At 38.8% G+C, this 25,795-nt stretch overlaps 1 protein-coding gene across 1 annotated transcript in view; it reads right to left on the bottom strand.

Moving 5' to 3' along the window:
• Positions 1 to 25,795, bottom strand: part of DSCAM (Down syndrome cell adhesion molecule) — an 845,501-nt gene that overhangs the window by 54,474 nt on the left and 765,232 nt on the right. The window contains exons 25-28 of the mRNA XM_006886768.1: positions 25,550 to 25,738; positions 23,716 to 24,006; positions 19,748 to 19,924; positions 3,942 to 3,972 (exon numbers count right to left, since the gene is read on the bottom strand). Of these exons, the coding sequence (XP_006886830.1) occupies positions 3,942 to 3,972; positions 19,748 to 19,924; positions 23,716 to 24,006; positions 25,550 to 25,738 (688 nt within the window). The remainder of the gene's footprint in view (positions 1 to 3,941; positions 3,973 to 19,747; positions 19,925 to 23,715; positions 24,007 to 25,549; positions 25,739 to 25,795) is intronic.

Raw genomic sequence — 25,795 nt, 5'->3', positions numbered from 1 at the left:
TAATGGGATCAAATTGTTGAATAAAAAAGTAAATTTAACAACTGTAGAGTACAAGAGTTTCACAGGTCTCCACAGCTTGTGATAGCCACTGTGTGGGGGAGAGGGCACATTCGTTCAATGCCCCCAAACTTAATCCCATCTACCCAATCCTACTCATTCAAATATTCAGTTTCTTCCTTCAGATACTCATTTTTCTCAACTTTCTCCCTTGAAAACTGTTGAAAACACTCTGATGTTGGTCAGTTACACTCATTAATTAAGTGATGGGTTACATCATCCATATATTTACATTTTAAACATGTTGTATGTACTAACTAAACAAAACATGGGGGGAAAGTGAGAAAATAGGACACAGGCAAGCAAGGTACCAGTGCTGGTGAACCTGATGTTGCCATGTCAGGAGACTAGTGCATGAAAATGGAGCTCTGGTTGCCTAGTGGTAAGGAGTTGCTTTGCCAATGCAAAGGCAAGTGGTTCAAATCCACCAGTTGTTTCATGGGAGAAATTTGGGCAATCTCTTCCCATGCAGTTGTCTGCTTCTAAAATCCCACTGGAAAGCTGGCTATTAGTTAGTTCAAATCTACAGAACATAACAACAGCAATGCAGAAAAAGAAAAGGACAGGATAAAAAGGCCTTTGGCCACCCTCACTACAGGCTCCTATTTCTTCAGTCATCTTAGCCTGTTATATTGGTTTTGTTCTCGTTAGGTGCCATCAAGTCAAGTACTTCTTACAGCAACCCTATGAAAAAAAGATCTGAACCCAGTCGTGTCCTGCACCATCCTCAAACTTCCTGACACATAAGAGCCCAGTCACCATGTCAATTCACCTGGTTGAGGATCTTCCTCTCCTTCACCAACCCTCCACGCTTCCCAGCATTATGTCCAGCATCAGGAATAGCAACTCCTAGCAATATATCCAAAGTATGTGAGGGGAAGCCTCATCATTCTTGCCTCCAAAGAGCACTCCAGCTGCACCCTCTCCAAGATATATTTGTTCTCTTGGCCATCCATGAGTTGTTCAGTGTTCTGTTCCAATACTACAGCTCAAAGGCATCAATTCTTTTTCTTTCATACTTAGTCACTGTCCAGGTCTCAGATACATAGCTAGTAACTGGAAAGACTATGGCCTGAATCAGATGCAATTTAGTCTTCAAACTGACATCACTACTCCTCAATAATTTGGAAAGTTCCCTAATTGCAGATTTTTCCAGTGCAATGTGTCTTCTAATTTCTTGACTGCTTGTATCAACGTTGTTAATTGTGGATCCAAGCAACATGAAGCTGTTGACACTTTCAATCTCCTCTCCATCCATCATGACACTGCCTATTGCTCCAGCGGTAGGAATCTTTGTTTTCTTGATACTGAGACACAATCCATACTGATGGCTGAAATCTTTGATCTTGTGCAACAAGTAGTTCAAGTCCTCCTCACTTTCATGAAGGTTGTGTCATCTGCATAACCCAGACTGGGTGTTTCTAATTGTGGTAACAATCAAGTGTAAGTATATTAACTAATTGTATCTGATCTCTCTACAATCACCTTGAGTGAGAAGCCTCTCCTCTGGGCAAACAGGATCTGGTGGGTGGGCCTTTATATCTAAATAAATGTCAATTGGCCCCTCAGTCCTACTATTGATTATGTTTAGAAAGGACTGTTGTTCTAAGTGGTACAACACTTGTCTGTCAATTTGTTGTACTATGGTTACTTGCAGTGTCTGTGATACTGAAAGCTCTTCCACTGGTGTGTCAAATTTCAAATGGGTTTCCCATCATGGATGTGTTTTGGTGGAGTTCCATGATTAAGACAGATAGGGAGCAGGATGGCCATCTACTTCCTATATAAAACACTTTGGAATCCCTATGAACACTAAACAAAAAGGACAGGTTTAGCAGTGTAGTGATAGAGCCTGGATTGGAAGTCAGCTGAAATGAGGAAATTCAGTAACAAACATTTTTAAATATTTGGTACATGGAATGTTCATAGCTTGAATGTTGGAAAATTAGAAATTATGAAAAATGAAATAGAACACATGAATATTGACATACTAGGCATTAGTGAGATGCAATGGACCTGCTATAGCCACTTTGTATCAAATAATCATATGGTATACCATGGATTGAGGCTCAATGTCAAGAAGACAAAGATTCTCACCACTGGACCAATCGGCAGCATCAGGATGGATGGTGAAGAGATTGAGATTGTACACAGCTTTAGTTTGCTTGGCTCCATAGTCAACAGTCTTGGCACCAGCAGCCAGGAAATTAAAAGGCGCATTGCCATGGGAAAGTCTGCAGTTAGGGACCTCTCCAAAGTGCTGAAGAGCAGTGGTGTCTCTCTGGAGACTAAGGTGCGTTTGATACAGGCCATGGTCTTCGCAATCACCTGTTATGCATCAGAGAGTTGGACAATGACCAAGGAGGATAGAAGGAGAACTGATGCCTTTGAGCTGTGGTGCTGGAGAAGAGTACTGAGAATACCATGGACTGCTAGGAAAACAAATAGATTTGTCCTGGAGAGGGTTAAACCGGGTGGCTCCTTGGAGGCAAGGATTCTGAGGCTCCGTCTAACTTATTTTGGACATGTAGTGAGGAGAGACCGGTCCTTGGAGAGGGACATCATGCTTGGGAGGGTGGAGGGATGGCGCAGGAGGGGAAGGCCCTCTCTGAGGTGGATTGATTCAGTGACTGGGATAATTGGGATGGGAGTGTCAGAGACAGTGCGATTGGCACAGGACAGAGCGGAGTTTACGGCTGTTGTACATAGGGTCGCTATGAGTCGCAGGCGACTCGACGGCACATAACAACAACAACAACAATACTATGCAGCCTATGAACCTAGAGAGAGGATGAAAGGCACCCAAGCGTCGAGGACTCTCCTTCACATGGTCGCTATGAGTCACCTGCAACTCGACGGCACTTAACAACAACAACAACATACTATGCAAGGAATAAAAAACAGAAGAAGAATGGTGTTGCATTTATAGTAAAAAAGTCAATTTCAAGTTCTATCCTGAAATACAATGTTGTGAGTTTTAAGACAATATCCATACTCATACAAGGAAGACCAGTTAATTCAAGTATGTGCTCCTACATCTAGTGACAAAGAGGAAGAAATTGGGATTTTTTACCAAATTTTGTAGTCTGAAATTGATCAAACATGCAATCAGGATGTGTTAATAATAATTGGTGACTGGAATGCAAGAGTAGGAAGCAATGAAATTAATAGTAGTTGGAAAATATGGACTTGGTATTCAAAATGAGCCTGGAAAGAGAATGATTGAATTTTGTATTTACAATGATTTATTCATTGCAAATATTTTTTCTTAAAGACACAGAAGGTGACTTTACACATGGATTTCACCCAGTGGGCTGCATAGGAATCTGAGTGGCTAAAATTTGGAAGATACCATTGGAGAAACTCAGTATTAGAGTTAAAACTAGGCCAGGGGCAGACTGTAGTTCAGATTATCAATTACTCATATGTTTATTATATTAGCACTTTTTATAATTCACAAAGAGCCCATGTCCCATAAATCTAGCTTCCTGGAAGATTAAAGATGGAAGTCAACTGCCATTGATGTATGTGTGTCATTTCCAAAAGACATTTTTGGTATTTAAGGTTTTTGCTTGGAAGCAAAATCAAAGCTACTTACCATACTACACCTCTTTGCTTCCCGATTAATAGGAAACATTTCACTAATTAAGTCAACAAGCAAACTACATATGACTCATATACAATTATCTTATTAGAAATCTATATATCCAATAAAACATTTCATGGATAATGAATATAATATGAAACTTTTATGTTCAAGGAGATATTTTATTAATTTAAGACCACCATAATAAAAAGAAATCATAAAGGCATGCTTGGTGTTATTTTTTATAAAACATAATAATCTTGATATTATAACCTGGAGTGCTAGATTTTCTTCTTACCTCATGAGCATTTCAGCCAAACTCTTTGCATCTGGGGAAAGAAAATTTATATTAGCACATGATAATAAACTCTGACATTCATTTAGCCACTTATGACAAATATTCTAGATGACTCTATTCATCTTAAAATAACCATATTTAAAATGACATATTAAAATATACCAAGATCACTACTAATGATTCAGAATCTTCTCGTTTCCTTATTTCTTCATGGGAACTTTATGTTCTTACTTACAAATAAATAAAATAACTACTGTGAGACCGTAACATTTCCAAAGTCACAGTGGATTAGTGCTTGGTTGTTAAGTGAGAAAGATTGGCAGTTTGGACTCAACTGCTAATCCACAGGAGAAAGAAAATCTTTAATTCTGTGAAGATTATACTTGGAAACACTACGGGAAAACTCCACTGTCCTGTAATGTGCTTGAGTCAGGATCAACAACAACGGGCTCAGTTTGGTTATTTACTTTCAGTCACTTCATATGCATGTGAAATCTGGAAAATTAATAAAGAAGGTAGAAAATAATAGATGTCTTTGAATTATAGTATTGGCAAAGGATAGTGAATGGACCTTGAGAAACATGAAAACATCTGTCTTGGATGAGGTGCAGTGAGAATGCGCCTTCACAGCAAGGAGGGAGCGGCTCTGTCTGATGTCCTTGGACATGTTAAAAGGAAGGACCACTCCTGGCGAGGACATCACGTTTGTAAATCAGAAAGCCAGCAAACAAGTGATGGGTTGACACAGTGGCCACAACAATGGGCTCCAAGACAGAACGGACTGTGAGAACGGAGCAGGACCAAGCAGTGTTTGTTCTGCTACACATGAGGTTATTATCAATTGAAACACAATCAATGGCACACGAGAAGACATCTATTTGTCATGTCTAGAAAAATCTCACTTTATTTTCTCACTCAGAAGTTTAACTTTGAAAGTAACTCGTTTATGGAGTACCAGGACTTTTTTTGTTATAAAAATTCCAAATTTGAAAAAGAAAAAAAAATACATATGGCATAGTACTTCGGTTTAAAATGGTGTTATTTTAGAGCTATGAGTTCCCTAAGTGGGTGTAGTGAGAAATGATCTTTACTGTTTTGACACATTGTTGTTTATTTCAAATTCACAAATACAAATTTTTCCTTATTTTTTTTTTTCAGGGAGGACATTGCTAGCCAAAACGTGGCTACCTTCTTGACTAATACTGTAGAAAAGTTACTATTGTTTTTTTTTTTTATGGCAGGAAAGCTAAAGTTTATTTTTGCATGTTGTAGGTAATTTATTTTTTAATAAAATTTTATTTCAAGTTTTATTTTAATGAACATTTACAACGAAGTTAGATTTTCATTCATTCATTATTGTACATTTTACCCCCTCGCCCTCCCTTTCCCCTCCCCAATTTCACTTTTTAAAAAATATTCCTTCATTGTTGCACAATTAGCTCCCCCGTCCCTTTACAATGATACATCTCTTACTTTGGGCTGTTGTTGTACATGTAATGCTTTATCATATATTTCTGAATGGATAGGATAACTATGGTATACTCACACAATGGAATACTATGCAGCCCTAAAAAGTGAGCTAGTAAAATATTATACAACATGGGAGACCCTGTAGCACATCATGCTGAGTGAAAGATTTTAATCACAAAAGGAGAAATACTGCATAGCACCACTGTTATAAAGCAGGTCTGACGTGGCGGGAGGTGGGGGTGCGTGGGTCGGAGGAGAATAGGATAAAAGTGGATAGATAAAAAAAATTATTCTTTTAAAAAATATTTTATGGCATTATATTGAAACTCTCACTTTTCTTAAAATATATTCTTTTTACACATTTGTCTTAACAAAACAAATGTTTTCTTTGAATATGAAACAATTGTACCCCTTTCTCTTTTCATTTCTCTGTTAAATGTTTTGATCTTGATTGCACAGTTCAATAAACAGAATTTTTGATATGAATTCAATTGATTATGAGATTGGTTTTACAAGTAAAAACCAACCAACATATGTAGGAACATTTCTAGTCATTATTTTGGGCTGACATTTAAAATGAACCATTTTCTGATTGGGAAACAGTGTGCTATTTCTGAGGTCCATGAACAGCCAGAGTAATAATGGCGTAGTGAACAGCCACTACCATGAAGAAAAGTCCAATCTTCAAGTCGACCATTCTATTCTTCCCGGGTAACCTCAGCTCAGGGCTCTGATTCTGTGCACAGATGGAGTCAGTCTGGGAAATGAAGCAGGTCCCATTCAACCCACCCACATGGTGAAGCAAAGAAGCAAAACAGTGTTTAATTTCCTAGCTCATGTCTTTATATTTATCTGCAAAGACAAAGTAAATATTATGATGAGTTTCTTCTCTTCCTGAATGACTTAGCACTTAAAAAGTAAATACATGTATGGAATGCCAGAAGCTTGGGATTAATTAGTGTCACGTAACAGCTCAGCAGTGGCTAATACAATGCTCTAATAACGAAGGGAAATACAAAGGTGCAAATACTTTGAACTCATTTTCTGAGAGTGACTCAGACTCAAATGTCTTCAGGAATCATCTAGTTCCGTTGCTGTGCTCATCAGCACTGTTCCTTTCCATGAAGTCACCCAACACAACTCGGTTGTCGTTGTTTTAAGCCTTTAAATCTAGCTAAGATATAAACTTACTATAATGTCTAAGAGATGGAAACAATACTAGCATACTCTAAGTGGAAATGCTAGTTGTTGCTTATAATCAGTGGGTATTTCCTTCCGTTACACTGTTCCACAGACCTAAGAGCCACAAGCAAGGTGGTCAACTCTTCCCTGTATTTAACACCATATAGCAGACCCTTTTCTCTTTCTTAGTAGTTTACAAAGTCAAATCAATCCAGGAAAAAAATCAAACCACTACGCTCCTTAAAAGTGAGGAGAGCTTACTCTGGACATGCAATCAGTAAAGATCCTTCACTAGACCAATGGTAAAGAAGAGGATCAATAAAATGAAGAAAACATATAATGAGATAGAGTGGTACAATGGTTGCTACAATGGGCTCAAACATACTATTGTGTAGATGGCACAGAACTGGGAAGTGTTTCATTCTGTTACAAATTCACCATGAGTCAAATGTGACACTATGTCATTTACCACCAACAACATAATAATGCTTTCTGAAACCATTTAAGAACCATTCAAACATTTTCACATAACTGATCTGTCCTCTACGCCTCAGCTTTCTTTCTAGTTAAAGGTTTTAAGTTTCTCAACCACTCCTCCTGTTGACACAATTTCTTGTTAATTCCCTACTTTGGAGTCTTATCTATTAAAACACTATGATTTATTATTCTTTTTCTATTAAATGAGAGTGCCAAGCAAAAAAACCCACAACTGGTAATTTTTTAATATTTTCTTGTTCATATATCAGTAAGCGCACAATGCTCATTAAATGTATTGTAAATGAATTCCTACAACTAAATATGAAACTTAACAATGAATCCTATTAAATTTTATCCTCTTGACTTTAGCCTTTTGAAATCCCTTAATATTTGGACTCTGAGCTTTTTCCACCTGGACTAGTGCCACCTCAAAAATCAGGTCAGCCTGCTAACGCTTCCAGCTGCAGCTTGATTCCCCAACACTAATCAATCAACCCTGTCAAAACGTAAATGTGGGCCATCCAGATCTCCAGCGATTCCTATGATTTCCTCAATGCTCACAAACCATCTGCTCTATCATTCATTTTCAGTCCATAATTTCTAAAATCTAAAGTTTAAAAAAATTAGCATTCTGTCGAATTGGAACCAGTTCATATCTGACCTTCCAAAGAGTTTTCAGAGGCAGTAAATACTAAGGAAGAAGATTGCTCATCTTTTTACTCACAGACCAGCTGGTGGATTAGAGGTGCATATCTTTGTGGCTGGCAACAAAACTTCTTACCACTAAGGCATCAGAGCCCCCTTCTCAAATGAATTTAGTGTATAACTATCTTCCTTAGATTTCTCTTGAATGTTCTTGGGGTTATAGCTGGAGAAGATGTTCAGAATGCTAAAATGTTATCCTTTAGGGCCTAGGGACCATTTTCCCATGCCATCTTGCCTAACCTTTCAATGGTAAAAATGTTTTGCCTTGCCCTAGATTTTCAGCATTTACCAGAACTCACATTAGGCTGCTGATTATCTGTAATTTTTTTAATAGTTCTTTGTAAATATGTATCTTTTATCCTAGTAATAGGGAGCTCTGGTGGCCTAGTGGCAAGAAGCTGTGTGCTTCCAGGCCACCAGCTGCTCCACAGGATAAAGTTGGGCAGTTTCCTCCTGTGCAATTAACTGCCTCTGAAAACCCACCAGAGGGTCAGCTACGGGTCAGTTCCAACTCTGTGGTTGTGGTTGTTGTTGTTAGGTGCTGTTGAGTTAAGCACGATTCATAGTGACCCTATGAACAAAAGATCTGAACCTAGTCCTGTCTTGCACCATCCTTGCACTTCGTGATACAAAAGAGCCCATTGCAGCAGTCACCATGTCAATCCACCTGGTTAAGGGTCTTCCTCCCCTTCACTGACCCCTCACCCTTCCCAACATCATGTCCCTCTCCAAGAAACAATCCCTTCTGTCTGAAGGATGTGAGGTGAAGCCTCATCATTCTTGCCTCCAAAGACCACTCCAACTGCACCCTCTCCATGACATATCTATTCTTTCTCTTGGCTGTCCATGGAATGTTCAGTTCTCCTCTCCAACACCACAGCTCAAAGGCATCAATTCTTTTTCTGTTATCCTTATTCATTGTCCAGATTTCAGATGCATACCTAGTAACTGGAAAGACTATGACCTGAATCAGATGCACCTTAGTCCTCAAACTGACATCCCTGCTCCTCAATAATTTGGAAAGGTCCTAACTGCAGATTTTCCCAGTACAATGCACAACAATAATAGCAACCATGAGCAACATTTGACAACCCACTCACAGTTTGCTAAATGTTGAAAAGAAATTAACTGAAATTAATCAAGGACTCTATTTTCTCAAGCATCCTGTGCAATCTCTCCTTTTCTTTATCCTCCTTCTGTTCTATATTTTTTCTCCTCCTCTCTTTCCCTCTCTCTCCCTTTATTCTTCCCTCCATCTCTCTCTTTCCATATTTCCCTTCCTCCCTGTTCCCTCCTTTACTTACTCCCTTCCTCACTGTTTTTCCTTTTAATAATTCTCACTTCACATTTCCCAGTTTGAATAAGGATTCTCCTAGTACATTGAGCAAAGCAGATGTGGAATACTGCTTCTTTTTTACTTGCCATCTGTTATCTGTTAATACTAATACATCTTTCTAAGCCTTATTCTTCTTGGACTAAAACAAGTAAACTGCTCCTGGGTTTTTTTTGTTTTGTTTTTCATTTTTGTTGTTGTTAAACAAATTTACTTCCATCTTAAGGTTAGACTTCATCCTATCTTATCTAAAGCCCCATGTGAGTCCTATGCATCTGGCTTTTTTCTGGGGCTCCTTCTTTAGGCTGAGAAACAAGGAAGAAGTACTTAAAATAGTCTAGTAAATATGAAATTGTGAACAGAGGCAGTTTCAAAGGGACGAAATTTCCTCATGGCACTGAATGCTGCAAAGAGGGTTTAAAAATGACAGAGAGAAAAAAGTGAACTTGGTGGTTGGAAGGTAACTGCTTCCAAGATAATATGTGTGTTCAAGAGAACACTTTCATTACTGTGGTAGGTGGACGGGTTTAGAGATGAGAAAAAGAATATAGCTGAGCACAAAAAACTTTCTGAACTTAGTGGTCAAAAGAAGTTGAGAGTACAGTAGCTTAAAATGTGCATGTTAGAGGAATATAAAATCAAATCCACGTTATCAAGTAAATTTCGACTCATGACAATTCTCCAAAGGAAGAGACTGCCCGCCTTTCTTCCAGTGAGTGGATACTGGACTCAAAACAATGACTTTTCAGCTTAAAGTTCAATTTCACAAAATGCCACCACTTGTTCCACATAGAACTGTTTTAATTCATTGTTACATTTCATGTCTCAATGGGGCTTTTCAATGGACTTTGTGTTGATAATAGGAGTCCCTAAGTGGTACACTCAGTTAAGTGATTGACTTCTAGCCAGTAAATTGGTGGTTCAAACCTACTCAAAGACATTTCAGAAGACATAGCTGGTGATCTATTTCTAATAGGTCAGAACCTTAAGAATCTTAAGATTTACACATGATCATCAAGAGTTAAATTTGACTTGATGTAAGGAACAATAACAACAACATGGTAGGAGAATTCTATTTCTTACTCGAATATTTTAAAGTTTGAAGATCTTTTCTTGGTGATAATGTCTCTAGTGCCACAACCTTGTCTAAACTTGGCTTGTATTTCTGGTACTTCTCTGTTGATTTAGTGTTCCAGTAATTTTTAGATAATATTCAGCAGGATTTTGAGTGTGATATTGATGATGCAGTTTGATAATTTCTACACTCGGTTGGGTCACCTGTTTTTGGATTGGGAATAAATATGGATTTTTTTTTTCCAGTCAGTTGGCCAAGTTATGGTCCTCCTGATTTCTTGGTACAACCTGGTAAACATGTCCAGGGCAGCAACTATTGGTTGAAATATGTCAATTGATATTCCATCAGTTCCTGGGGTCTTGTTTCTTGCCAATTCCATTAGGTAGCTTGAATTTCCACCTTCATCAATTGTGTCAGTGATTTATTTATTTTGGGTGTTTTTTGTTGTTGGTGGTTTTTTGTTTGTTTTTGTAAAGTGATTGTATATTCCTTGCATCTTGTTGTGATGTTTCCTGGATTATTCAATATTCTGCTCATAGCATGCTTAAGTATTGCCACGTGAGGCTTCAGTTCTTTCCCCTTAAGCAATGCCAAGTGAGCTCATCCCTTTTGATTTTCCAACTCCAGATCTTTTTACATTTCCTTATAATAATTTCCTTAGTTTGTTTTCCAAGCTGCCCTTAGAAATCCTAAAGTTCCTTAGCTTCTTGATTTCTTCCCTTTGTTTTGGCTTCTTGCCCTATGCAATATTCAAACATTTTCTTTTGACATCCATTTCAGTATTTTCTTCCTCCTCTGTCTTTGTAATGGCCTTTTGAATTTTTCATGGATGATATTTCTGATCTTCTCTCACAGCTCACCTGGTCTTCGTTCATTAGTTTTCAAGGTCTAAAATCTGTTCCTGAGATGGTTTTTAAATTCAAGTGAGATAGACTCAAGGTCAAATTTTGGGTTCTCAGATCCTCAGAACAGACTAAGGAAACACTCACTGCACTTCACAATCAGGAAAGAACTGAGTCAGGGATGAGTCCTGCCTCCATACCTTTTCAGTCTATATGTGGAACAGATAATTCAGGACTCTAGACTTTATGAGGACGAATGTGGCATCAGGATTGGAGGAAGACTCATCAGCAACCTGTGTTATGCAGACGACACAACCTTGTTTGCTGAAACTGAATAGGAACGGAAGTGTTTGTTACAGATGGTCAAAGACTGAAACCAATATGGATGGAATCTACACATCAAGAAGACAAAGATTCTCACCACTTGGCCAATTGGCAGCTCCATGATGAATGGATAAAACTGAGATTGTTCACAATTTTAGCTTCCTTGGCTCCACAATAAATACTCTTGGAACCAGCAGTTAGGAAATCAAAAGACGAATTGCTTTAGAGAAATCTGTTGTCAGGGATCTCTCCAAAGTGCTAAAGAGCAATGATGCTAGTCTAGTGACTAAGGTGTGCCTGATTCAGGTGTGGTCTTCACATTTACTTGGTATGCTATGCTAGACAATGCCTAATGATAACAGAAGAAGAATTGATGCCTTTGAGTTGTGGTGCTGGAGAAAAGTACTGGACATGTACTATGGACCACCAAGAAAACAATAGGTCTGTCTTAGAGAGGGTGAAATCAGGTTGCTCCGTGGAGGCAAGAATTTTGAAGCTTTCAGCATGTTGCCAGGAGGGGTCAGTTTTGGAAAGGTGAAGTGACAGTGCAGGAAAGAAAGACCTTGGATGAGCTGGATTGACACAGTAACTGGGATTGGGATTGGTGTGTCAGAGGCAGTGAGACTGGCTTACGATAGGGCAGGGCTCAGAGCTATTATACATAGGGTCACTATGAATGGCAGGCAACTTGATGAAACCTAACAGCAAAACAATGTTAGAGAGAGATGACTGGGATAGGAAACAATGATCTGGGTTTCCTTTCTTGCTCTACCTGACCTGGTTTGTAGTTTGGGACCAGCTCTCTGAATTAGATCTGATTTAGTAAAAATAAAAAAGAAGTTGGTAATACTTCTTTAAAATGGGAAATCTTAAAAAAAAAAGGTAGGTTAAGTTCTAGATCCTACACTTGTCAATGTGACCTTATTTTGAAATGGGGTCTTTGCAGTTGTAATCAAATTTAAATTATGTCATACAGTGGGTCTGAAATGCAATGATTAATGTCATTATAAGAAGAGAAAACAGCCACAAACAGACCCACAAAAGACCATGTGAGGACAGAGATTAGAGTGATAAGTCTACAAACAAAGGAATGCCAAGGATTGACTGGAGCTACCAGACATTGGAAGGGACAAAGATTTCTTCCTCTCAGCCTTTGGAAGGAGTAAATATTGTAAATTCCTCGATTTTGGACTTGTAGCTTCTAGGACTGATATACCAAATCTTTTCCTTTTTTAGAATAAATAAGAGGAATATCATCAATAGCCAAATGAATATAATTTCAAAGTTTAATAAATTACTTGCACACATGTATACACACACAGAGCCAACTGGGGATAACAAGTCTTACTTTATTTCGCCATTCATCAAAGACCTTTAAGTCTATGCAAGCCAATATAAAATAAAATGTAAAAAAAACTCCCTCAAAACAATGTCTGCTTTTCTGTGAACTTAAAATGAATCTTACAACATAAAGTAGCTATTTCAGTAAGGGCTATAAACTTTTATTTAAGTTTTTACAAGATCATAAAGAGCACCTTCAATCATCAGAATGCTCATATGAAAGCTGATCCAAAAGCTATGACCAGCTGTATATCCTAAAAAGAAAGCCATTCCTCTTGCAGCCTGAGAAAACTGCAAGTGCAAAAATGGACAAAACAGAGACCCAAGCAAGACAAAGCTCTGGGGCCAGAGCTGCTACCAACTCTCTCCCTTCTGACTACCCACGCCTTCTCCATGCCCAGCTCCCTCCTCACTGCCCACTCACACCCCATTCCCTGCTCCATCCCATCGGGTGCTCATGCTGTGGGCCTGGCAGCATCCAAAGGTTCCTTGCTCCCCACTCTTAGATACCCAAATCCTTTTCCTCTTAGCTCTGCCAATACAAATTTAGAGATTTTTTTGAAAGGTTAACTTTATTAAGAAACTAAGATAAGGAATTTTTTTTTTAAGAAAGCATAGAACTAAAATGTTTCTCAGCTTAACCACAATTTGGAAATTTATTCACTTGGCCATGAATCCAGCAGGGTTTCCACTTTTTACTTTTTTCACTAAATATCCCCTTAGGTTTCCTGCATGCACAGAGGCTCTGCATATTTATGTTGGTACCATTTTGATTTATTTTACATTATATTTAAGTCTGTAAGTGCTAGTGGGCTTCCACTCCTCCGCTTTTAGATGATTAAATTTCATAGTATCTTTTGGTCTTATGTGATAGAGAAGCTTTTACGTTCATTTTCAAAGCAGATGATTGGTATATTACTGTTAGATGAGGTGACTCATAGCTAACGTGTGTATGATGTTGTTGTTGTCGTTGTGTACCATCGAGTCAGAATGACCTGTAGCTGACCCTCCAGTGGGTTTTCAGAGACAGCTAATGGCACAGGAGAAGACTGCCTATCCTCCTGTGGAACGGCTGACAGAGTTAGACCATGGGCCTTCGGGATTACAGCTCAACTTCTTGCCACTAGGTCACCAGCTCTCGCTGTTGTTGTTGTTGTTGTTGTTATGTGCCGTTGAGTCGTTTGCGACTCATAGCGACCCTATGAACCCTATAAACCCTGCTCTATCCTGTGCCAATCGCACTGCCTCTGACACACCCATCCCAATTACCCCAGTCACTGAATCAATCCACCTCATAGAGGGTCTTCCCCTCCTGTGCTGTCCCTCTACTCTACCCAGCATGAATGTACCATGGACTGCCAAGAAAACAAACAGATTCATCCTAGAGAGGGTTAAATGTATATTGTTATTGTGTAGCGCAGAGTCGGAAATGACCCATAGCTGATCCTCCAGCAGGTTTTCAGAGACAGTTACTTGCACAGGAGGAGACAGCAGAAGGAAATGTTGCCTCATTCTGTGCCAATTTTATGATCATGGGTCGCTCTGTATGACCATTGTATTAGTCTATCTCATTGAGAGTTTCTCATTTCCCTTTGTCATTTACTTTATTTAGTAGACATTGCATTCTTTCTAACAATTGGTCTTTCCTAATGATATACAAACAAGAGGAAGTTTTGCATGCTCACTTTTGAGGAATATTCTATTTCTAGTCAGTCTAATGAGCATCATAGAGCTAAAGAACTGACACATTTCCCTTGTGGCTCAGCCTTTAAACTGTGCTCTTAGAAAATGGGAAGTCCAGACTTGCTCTGGAAATGGTCTTCTGGATTTTACTCCAGGTTTGTGATGTTCAAAACATATAAAAACATGTTTAAAAGAATAAATCTGTTTCCTTTCATGGAAAAACGGGTATTTTACAATAGAAGAATGGTCAGATTTTCATTAACCTAGGGATTTTTCTCTTCAGTTTATCTAAAATCATTGACAATCGCTTTTTAGCTATAAAGTTGACTCATGCTGGACAGTGCCAGCATAACCTTATACCCTCTTGGGAAAACTTAATCTAAAGGAGGAAGCTTTTAGTAATGTTAGAGTTGATTCTCTGACATGGAATCAAATTTTTATAAGGCTAGGACTGCTGGGATCCCAGCTTTGCCAGTGATTCACTCTATAACCTTGAATTTCAAAGAAGCTGGAAGTTGGGGGAAAACAGGGCATTACTTAAAGCTAAATATGGCTTTTGAACCCTTGGATAAGGTTATGAAATTAAACAAAACCCATTGCTGTTGAGCTAAATCATTTTAAAAAATGAGTCCCATTTGCTCTCTATCACTATCTTATGGAAGCAGACTGTTAGATCTTTCTCCTAGGTTGGTGCAGCTGAGCTTGAACTGTTGACCTCTGGTTAGTAGCTTACCATATAACCACTGCACCACCAGGGCTCCTTAGATAAGGTTAGAGATATTTTTAAAATGCACCACTTGCTGACAATTTGGACTTTTAGAGGTCACTGTGCTCTAAAATTAGTACTCAGGAAGGAAGAATATAGGTTGGCTAATTTTCTTGAGTCCCATTTAATTTCCTTTTTTTCAGTTTTACATAAAACACACATGAAAATTTATTCTATAGTATTCACCGATCTAGGTTGCTTCTCTTTACAGTAAAACATATCCTGCTTATAAATATGCAAGTAGTTTCCAGTAATCAAATAATGCCTTAAACTTGACCTTAAAAGTGATTCTAAAAATATCCTTTAGAACTCCTACAGTATTTTTGTGTAACTCAGAATATCTTATTTCCATTTTTTACCCTGAGGAGAGGTTACTTAGGTAACAGTGACATCCTACTAGACATGTCCTTAATGCGAACATTAAAAAGTACCATGTAAAGCACAATTCTCTCTGTAAAACCTGTAAATATATATGAATTCAATTAAACACACAATCGGTATCCTAAGTGGGTCACGTTGTAATTAGGAGATTCTACTAACAGACCTTGGCTGTCTAATAGGCACGTAGTACATTAAACTCTGTGGATGCAATTCTCCTTGACTATGGTGGAGATATCTTCAGTTAATTAAGATTTCAGTGGCCTCACAGGGCTGAAAGACAAAAAGGGCTTTTTAAGGCAGCCCTTCATCGTCTTTGCTTTTACAAAGAAATCGCCTGCGTGGACATTTTATGACAGCATTCTTCACAGTTAGAGAAAGATGAGTCTTTATCTCATTAGCTTTTATCTACCACTAATACTTTAGTCAGCTTCTACAGGGCTTGGTTATAGTCATCTTTCTTCTGCTGTACCTAGCCTGACAACTGGCACTTGGCAGATAATCAATGTTGTTATGTTGAACTGAATTTCTTTTAATGTGCTCCCTCCCATTCCAACTTGCCATTAGGAAGAAGTACAGAATTGAGTCCCTAAACCCTTTGCATTCTTGCTGTTCTCTTGCTAGACTCTTGCTTTGAACGGGCTTTATTAAGGACCTACAAAATGCAAGCCTTCGTATTCTTTATATCAGGGCAAGTAACTTCTGGGAAATTGGCTCTCCCTCACGTCTCTCTTAATTGCTCTTTTTCTTCATGGCACTTATTTACTTCCTACCGAAAGTTTTGTGTTGACTCTATATTTTCTCTGACAAAGAAAAGAGAGCTATGTCCTGGGAATGAAAGCCTATGCTTGCTGATGTGAGGTGCTGCTTTCTTTACCAAGTCTGATTGTGCAACACCCAGATCCAAAAGGGGAAATGCCAACAAAAAAAATGCCAGTTCCAAGGTATTTACTGGATGGAAACCTTGCAAAGCAATAACTACAATACAAGGAACTATTAAGAACGAAAATATAGCATGCAAAGGTCTTTTCACAGGCTAACCCAAATGCATCAGTAAGAGTCAGCAACATCTTTAACGGGAAATGCTCTTGGCAGAGAAAAGCGAGGTTAGGAGTGCTTAACTCATAAATAGAATAAGAAATATCAAAGCTACATTTGTGGGGGAAGAAGAAAAATTGAAGAAAAAGAGGGGAAAAGATAAATTCTGACAGAAAATGATAGAGTTCTGAGAAGAACTGACTTGGTGTTTAAATTACATACTGCCGAATTCTTAAGATCAAATTGAAGTAGCAAATAGGAAATTCTGACTGCTGATCTTTTTAGAATATATCTGAATGGTTGATAGTTGCCCAAATGCAGTTAGTTGGACAATGTTGTTAGGTGCTAGAGTTGCTTCTGGCTCCCTGTGACTCAATGTACAGCAGAGGACATACTACCCAGTCCTGCACCAGCCTCACAACTGTTGCCATATTTGAGCTCATGGTTGAGGCCACTACTGTCAATCCATGTCATTATGAGGATTCTTCTCTTTCACGGATCCTTTACTAGTTAGACATTGATAGACTTAATTATTAAGTCTTAACATTGTTAAGTCTGCAACAGGGCAGACCTCTTGAGAGCTTAGTAATGATAGCCTGACAATTTGGGCCTTGGTATTCTGCTACAACAGGGTTTCTGGGAAGCCCTTGTTCTGGGAAACTGGGTTATTAAAAAATGTCCTTTGAGGAAGCTAGTGATGAACATTCCCAAAGGAATTCCAATACAGTCCATCTCATACTGAATTCCTCAACATATTGGGCAGTATTACAGCTTTTAAAAATCATCCTGCTCTTAGGCAGCCTCCATTTTTCTATCCATGTTGTAAATGTACAGGATTTGTTAAACTCATTAAATCCGCTGTGACTGATCTCATTCCAACCCCTCAAGACACCACAGTCTAACTGATCAGTAGGGTTTCCAAGGCTGGAATCTTTACAGACGCGCATTGCCGCATCTTCCTCCTGAACAGTGGCTGCTGGGTTTGAATCTCCAACCTTCAGGTCATCAGTGAACAGCAAAACATCATTGGAACAGCAAAACTCCTATAAAATTTGTTAGAATCTATTTTAGCATTTATGATACTTTTCATTCTGCTGGTAGATGCTTATGTGTCTGCTGTCTATACTGAACCTAGAATTTAGAAGATTTTTATTATTATTATCTCTGTCTATAAAATCCTTTATAGTGATTAGTACAAAGTCACCACTAAATCAAAGTCTGTAAAATTACAAACTATATGGTTAAACTAATTTTGAAAGAATATTTTCTTGAGACCGATGGTTCATCTGGAATTCCTGGGTGAGAAAAGATTCAGATGGAGGAATTAGGATAGCTTATAGAAAAAAGGAGTGCATTTTAATACAAGTATTCTAATTTGTTGACAAAGGAAAAGAAAATGAATAGTAAAGTGCTAACATTACATAAAAAGACTCTTGTGGATAAATGAAGCCAGATAAAAATATTGCCATGTTCCTCTGCTCTAATTGGCATATGGCTGAACTATGGCAGTGGTTTTGTGTCATTCCAATCAGGGAGATTAGGGGTGTCACAGAGTTCCTTTAAAAAAGGGAATCCGATCTAGCTCAGTTACTCTCGTATTTTAGCAATCTTTGTCTTATATAGTATTTGTTCTGATGGAACTGAAGTTATTTCAATCAACATAATGCTCGCTACTAACTGCCACGTTATATAGTATTTTACAAAATGTATTCTTTAGTGCTGCAGAGTATTCCATTGTGTGTGTGTAGTGGTGGGGGCGGTGTATGTGTGAAGAAATGGGAATGGTTCAATGTGGACTTGACAAGATGTTGTGATAAAATAGGCAGTTTATTGGTAGTTAATTATAAAAAATAGAATGTATGTAAATCATATAAAACACAATGTGCATGAATGAAACACAATTTATATGAATGTGTATGTAAATCATATAAAACACAATGTGCATGAATGAAACACACCATCTAAGAATTGAATAAAATGCAAAGTACATGAATGAAACAAAGTGTATATGAAGAATTATATGAAATCCAATTAAAAATTTTAAAACAAAAAAGAGAATGCTTTCAGACTTGTTCTTCAAGCATAATTTTGAAGCACATCTAGTATACTGCAAATGCACTGATATTAAGATGCAAAAATTCCAAAAGACAGGATTAATTTTGAGTTGATTCTGGCTGATAAGACACACCATGTGTTACAAGGTAGAACTGTTCCAAACAGTTTTGTTGGCTGTAATCTTTACAAAAGCAAATCACCAGGATTTTCTTCCAGTCTTCAGTGTATGATTGACAGCAACCCTATAAACAAAAGATTGGAACCCTGTTCCATCCCGCGCCATCCTCACTCTTTCTGACACACAGGAGCCCACTGCAGCAGGTTAGTAGTTGAATGCAAATAATTGGCACCTCTCAAGGACACTTGGTATATAGACACTGCACAAAACACTCTCACAGGTAAAGGTGAAGGCCTGGGAGCATTTCTTTTCCAAACTTCTGATGGGGTTCATCTTTGGAATAATTCATTGTCTTCACATCAACAAAGCAAAGGCTGTCAGCCAGAGCTGGAAATAGCCTTATTACATGGAACTATGCAGAGCCGGACTTTATAATAATGGTGTCTGTTAACAATGGGTCTCATCTGGCCTAGGTTCTCCATCTTCCATTATTTTTTTTTCTCTTTAAGGCAAAGTGAAACTCTTATACCTAGCTGAAGCTCAAATTTCTAATTTAGGAAAGCATGCATTTTCTACTTGACAATGCTTTCTCAGTACCATAAGCCTTCAATTTCTGCTTCCAGGCAATGAACAAAGTTCTCATTTCCAGAGAAAATCTGATAGGTCTTTTCAAAGAAAATCCTAATTGGTAGCACTGCTGAACAACAGGGAAAAAGAATCAAAGAGAATAGGGTTGAAAAGTCCAAGAAAAAAATAACTTTCTTTGTCTACTAATAACTAGGATTTAGGAAACAAGGAAGGGTGGACTTGCATTCCATTTCTGATTTACTGAAATGATAATTTTTAATGATTTTCCTCTTAAGATTCTATCTACAGCAGGGCTGAAAAACCATCATAAAAAAGAGTCAAGTGGCTGTAGAGAGAATACTCCCTACATTCCGTCTCCTGCAGGCCTTTCCCAGTCGGATAAATGGGCATAGGAGTTGTGGTCTGCAGAAAGCAGGTAAATTTTGACTTACCTCTGAGCCTCTTCAACCTCTGCTCCCTCCGCCTCCTTCGCACCACCAGCAGGAGAACAAAGAGTAGCAAGACCCCGACCAAGATACACGAAATGGTCACCAGCATCTTGAGCCCTTCGTTGGTGGTCAGCCCTTCTTCACTTTGGACAACTGACTTAATGAGTGGAGGGATTGTACCTGAAAACAGGGTCATGATGTTAGATGACTATTAATGAAGACAAAATGATGGCGTTTTTTTAGGGATGATGGGTTATAAATACCGCACGGGGTGAGCCGAGGGTGTCCAGGGTGATGAGAAATGAGAGAAATGCTTCACCTATGTCCTCACTAACTCAGGGTCTATCCCTCCTCTCTGTCCAGATTTCAAGCTTCTTTCATATCTCATTGAGCTGGGATCTGCACAAAAGCACCTTTCTCTGAAGGACATAATTTTGAAGGAAGACAGAAGCATATTGTGTCCAGGTGAGGTGCTCAAAAAAGCCACACTACATTTGCTTAAAATTAAGTGTCCTCTTCACATCAAGAGTGGAATTTTGTGGAGGCTGTTTGACAAATTACACATCAAAGGGGAACAACAGGGTTTACTAGCAGACAGGAGATGAGCTTTTGGGCTAAGGTGTCACACACTGAGCAGCTTAGTGAAGCTTCAAAGCCCTTTCCATTTGGTTATTCCCTTGTTTTTTGTTTAACACACGTGTAAAGCTAAATCTACTTTAAAAACTGTTGTTTTAAGGAATAAAAGCTACACACAGTTTTTTCCAAAAGGGAACGATAGTCTCTAACACATACATATTTGCTGATCAGACACTGTCCAGCAATGCTATGAGGTGCAGATTGCTGAGATTTCCTACAGAAAGGAACTGCTAAAGAGAAGGAATTCTGAGTTCTACTCTGCTTTTCTACGCACCTTTTTGTGTGCTGACTGCAAGGGATACAGAGAGGCAGAGAGAAAAAAAATACATGTTTTATGGGATCAAGGATTTTAACATCCTCTGTCATATAGGACGCCTTACCCGACTGTATTTTTCATGTAAAATAAAGGCCATTAGAGTCAATGCTTTAGAAAAAAAATTGCAAAAATATTTCTCTCCAGAGCAAAATTTGTCTTGATCTTGTGTTAAGTAAATAGAGCAGGGATAATAGATACTCTGACCTCCTATATTATCTGCCAAGGTCAAGAGGAGTGTTCTTCCACCCTCAGAAGGTTGACAACAGGACACCCTGGTCCTAAATGCATAGAACCTCAGCTAAAAGGCTTTTATAGAGACCGATGTAAGGATAGGTCTTTAAAACAAAGAAATCCTAAGGAAAAGTAGACTAGCGATAGAATAGTCAAAGAAATTTCTCCAAGTGGAGTAATTTGGACTCTGGCTAGATATGGCTGGAAGGCTACTTGTCATTGTTTTTCTCAAACTGGAAAAGTAAAAGTCTTTGCATAAGAAGAGGCAAAGGGATGCCATACCTATGTATCTGTGGGACTGGCTCAAAAAATAACCCTGTCATATTTTAAAAGTAAAAGAAAGATAAGCATTTTTATTTCCTGTCTTAATAAAGCCACGTATGCACTGTACTGTTAGTAACAATATTTTGTTCCCATGATGGTAATCTATGATGTTGCATAAAAAGAGACAATTATAGGTTTTAGAATAAAAAAAAACAGATTGAAAATCTGTGAGGCACTTTTTCTGTTAGAGTAACAACTTCCAGTTGTACACATAAGTAGTTTCAAAATGAAATGAATTGTTAGAAACAAACTCCTCACATGCACACATGGGCTGCACTCTGTGGTGTCTACATGGATTGCAAAATATCCAGGAATAGAAGGTGATTAATCAGAATCAGGTAATGTAAACATTAATTTAAAGAAGTATATTTGTTATTGAAACATGTTTGTCCTTGCAAAAAGCTCTGGTAAACACTTAAATGCTTAGTGAGAATATGTGATGTCAAAGTGCTTATGGCCAAAGAATCAAACCATGTTAGGGGCAGAAACCAATTTGAAGGTGCTACTTTGTACGTGATGATTTATGATGATGGCAGCTTTGAAAGAAGTCACTCATAGCTGAAGGCTAAATAAAATAAGAGTAAGGTAGATTCGAAAAAATATCAGCTCGCAGGGAGAAGCGTTGCACTCTGGAAAATATTCATGCTGCTTCAGGGTCTTGGGACAGAGAAGGATCTAATGGTTGCTGCTCAAGCTGGGATAACTAATCCCAGAAAAACTTGTACTTAAGACTTTCTACTGTCAGAGGAGCCTAGGCTCTGGCTGGGGAGGGAGAGGGAAGTGAGGAAATAACCTTAGATAATAGTCAGTGATGGGCATAGACAGTGAGTGCAACATGGGAGGCAGAACCAACTGTAGGTCCATCAAGGTCCAGGAGAAAGCAATCATTTGAGTATCCCAGATAGCATTAGTTTGTTTACTTCTTTTTGGCTCTGGACTATCCTTTTCCTAAGGTATTGTAATATATATTCTAAACGCCTGCTAGAGTTTTGTTTTGTTTTTAAAGCAAGATTCCAAATTCACATAATCAAAGGAGGAGAACCCACTCCAGGTTTACACATAGTGACTACAATACTAGGGTCTTTGCTTAGGTACAGACAGACACTCTGTGTTAACTCATTCCTGCTTGACGTGGAACATGCAGGGGGCTTTAGAGGAAGCCTGTGCCCACTAGAAGCAAAGGCTGGGGCTGGGGTTCAGGCTCTCACATGACCTCTTAGATTAGAGCCTCCAGTTCAGTTGCTGTCACTCTATGACAGCAAACCACCGAGGGATTTCAGGAATCAGCATCTACACGATGTTACCTAGTGCATTCTGAAGTTCTCTGGTTGAAAACAATGGGTTTGGGGTTTGGGTTTTTAAAGTTCCCTAACTACAAAGCTTAAGAAGTTCTGTATTGTCAATGATACAGTTCCTTTTATCCTCACCGGGCTGGGAATTGCCTCACATAAAAAAAAATAATGACCCTTGATATGGATTGTAGAAAAGGATAACAATTTAAAGAATTTCTTGCTGGTCAAATAAACGTTAAATGACACCTCACCTACATTTCAGAGATTCCTTTAAAGCTGTCAGTGCATGCATATATGAATGTGTGTGGGGGGTGTGTGTGTAATGGGAATGAGTGTGCATATAGACAGTGTATTGGTGTTTATATGAGTGTAACATATATGAGCATGCATACATTATACAGCCATGTGCATGTGTGAGCATGTGTGCTGCATGTATGCATGCATATGAATGTGCTTTGTGTGTGTATGTGTGTAGCATATACATGGGCATGTGTATGCGTGTTTGTGTGTATTATGAAAGGTTACACATGTGTGTTCTGTGCATCTGTTCACAACATGTGTGTGTTATAGGACTATGTGTGTTATAGATGCATGTGAGACTGTGTATACGTGCTTTTTGTGCACTGCACGTGAGCATATGTGGGTTGTGTGAGCGTGAATGTGCACACATAGGTATGCATGCTAATATCCCATCACTACTGTCAGTGACACATTTCAGCTTAGAAATTAACATGACCTCCTTTACTATGGAAAACTGTTCTGGTACATGCAATTTAAGGGCTTAATGAGAGCAAAAAAGAAAGTTGTTATGTGGATTGGGATGGGGTGGGCACAGGGGTGGAAGAAAACAAGAACAATGTTAGCTCACAGTCATTGGCAAAGACACAGGGCCACGTGGTATAGAATCCTTCAACTCTAAAATAACTATTACAAGATTTCCTAATGAGGTTCCTTGTGGAATCTTACTTCTAGACACACAAGGACAGTTACCTAAGGACTGTTAACTAAAGAGCCCAGCAGGGTGATGAATGGCATAGATGCCTAATGCATTCTGTGGACAGTGGGTGTCTGATGTCGAGGATGAATGTTAAATGGGGGAGGGGACTGAGAGCCCATGCGCTTCTCTTTCTAAGAGGACCACAGGTGACAAGACTACACAGTCAGCTGCTTACTGCCATCGTAGTTGAGCGTGGCAAAGTTGGCCTGCTTCTCTGCACAACCAGCACTGTTGCACACCCGCATCTGCAGCTCATACCAAGTGGCCTCCTGCAGGTCATATAAAATGTATGACTTGGAGAGAGAGGTCCGCTGAGCTGTGGTCCAGACCGTTGTTCCAAAAGGTCTGTACTCCAGTGTGAAGGAAGTGATGGGACAGCCGCCATCATTCCAGCCAATGAGGTTCAGCCGTACACGCGTGGTGTTGATGCTGGCAAAGAGTTCTTGTTCCTTTGAAAACTGGGGCTCTGCAGGAGAATGCAAATTGGGAAAATCAGTTCATAGAATAAAACACTATCCTTCTCAGCCTAGGTAAAGAGCTCAGTCTTGCCCACAGGTCACTGACAATAGTACAGTACATTAATAGGATGTTGTGAAGGATGTAGGTATGAGAGGGAAAACTAGATGGGCAATGTTTATCAGGGGATAGTGGTTGTTCATAGCTAAAGTTTTCTATTTCCCTGATAAAGACCTGGGTTTGATTCCTGACCAAATCATATTAGTCATGTGCAGCTACCACCCATCTGCCAATGGAGGCAGAACGGGTTTCTCAGGAGCTCCCAAACGTGGCCTGGTATTCTGCTTCTCAAAACTAGTTACTGAAACCCTATGGGTCACAGCAGTCCAATTTTGGTGCGTTGGGTCACCACAAATCAGAAACAGACTTGAAAGCAGGTATATGAGGTCTTTTTTAGAGTTTCCTGAAAAACAACATTATTTTAATTTATGGATTTCCTTCCATAGCTCTCACACAGCAAAAAAGTGGATTACCAACTACATTCCCATTAGGATGGGCTTGAGAAGACTGAGTTAGGTTTAGGAACGCTAACAGGTGATCCTTGCTTTAAATTCTTGTTATTGGAACCCAGCGAGTTGGGTTAATGTTTCTGGACAACTCAGTCTCTTATCATCTAAAGTCTCACTACTTGTTATCACAAGCTCAGAAGTCAGACTCAAGTAATGTCCTCTCCATCTGACTTCTCACTTCTGCCATTCGAGCTTCCAGGTCTGACTTCGGTATAAGGGGAACCTGCCAAATCCGGTCTTCACCTTTCTCACTACACTCTCACACAGGTACAGTATCTGTCTCAATCTTCCTGCCTTCCTGCGTTTCAGGATTCACTGTTGAACATCATTGCCTTGAGGTTCTGCTCTTAAGACTATTGTTGTTATGTGCTGTCGAGTGGCCTGTGACTCACAGTGACCCTATGTACAACAGCTCTAAACCCTGCCCTATCATTTGCCAATCTTATTGTCTCTGACACACCTACCCCCATTACCTTAATATCCAAAGTCTCTGTAAACTTTCATTAAAATTAATTTTTAAAAAAAGACTAGAAAAGGGAATGTATATTGGACTCAGTCACTGTGAAAAACAATATATACAAGCTTTGTAAGAAAACCAGTATAAAAGAATTTTTTTTAAGAGAGACTTACAGGCAAGGTGAAAAGTATAGACAGATGGGAAGGGGGTGTGATGGGGATGTGTTAGTGACTAAAGGGAAAATTTCCTCTGAAAAGTTTGAGAAAACAAATTCATTTTATTGCTACCCAACCTGAACATTGTCCTGATCTTTAGATGATACTCTTTTTAACAGCAAATGGAATATTGAGCACTTTAATTGACTTTAAAGACTGGCCATCTGTTTCATTTACACCATAGCCAAATTAATTTTTGGAATAACAATGTTCAAATACACAAGTGTACAAATACACAAGGAAACTTTAAGGACTCTAGTTCTCCCTTTGACCTGGAAAACAGAAAATCTTGAAAAAGCAACTCATACATACCTTTCCCTAATGTTTTTGCTTCAATGATTTCACTTATGCGTCCTGGTCCCACTCCATTTTGGGCTGTAAGAGTGAATTTATACCAAGTACCACATTTCAGATTTTCCAGGCGGTAAGAGCGTTCACTTGGGCTGATGGGAAAACTCCCCCACTGTTCACTGTTATCCTCAGAGTACTGCAATATGTATCCTTCAGAAAATAAAAAAGATTCAAGTGAATATGTTTGCTTTCCACTTGAAGTTGGCC

The sequence above is a fragment of the Elephantulus edwardii genome, unplaced genomic scaffold, assembly GCF_000299155.1.
Source record: "Elephantulus edwardii isolate Elephantulus edwardi_28Jun2011 unplaced genomic scaffold, EleEdw1.0 scaffold00051, whole genome shotgun sequence".
NCBI lineage: Eukaryota > Metazoa > Chordata > Mammalia > Macroscelidea > Macroscelididae > Elephantulus > Elephantulus edwardii.
The sequence above is the reverse complement of the archived record's forward strand: the minus strand, read 5'-3'. Positions and strand labels throughout refer to the sequence as shown.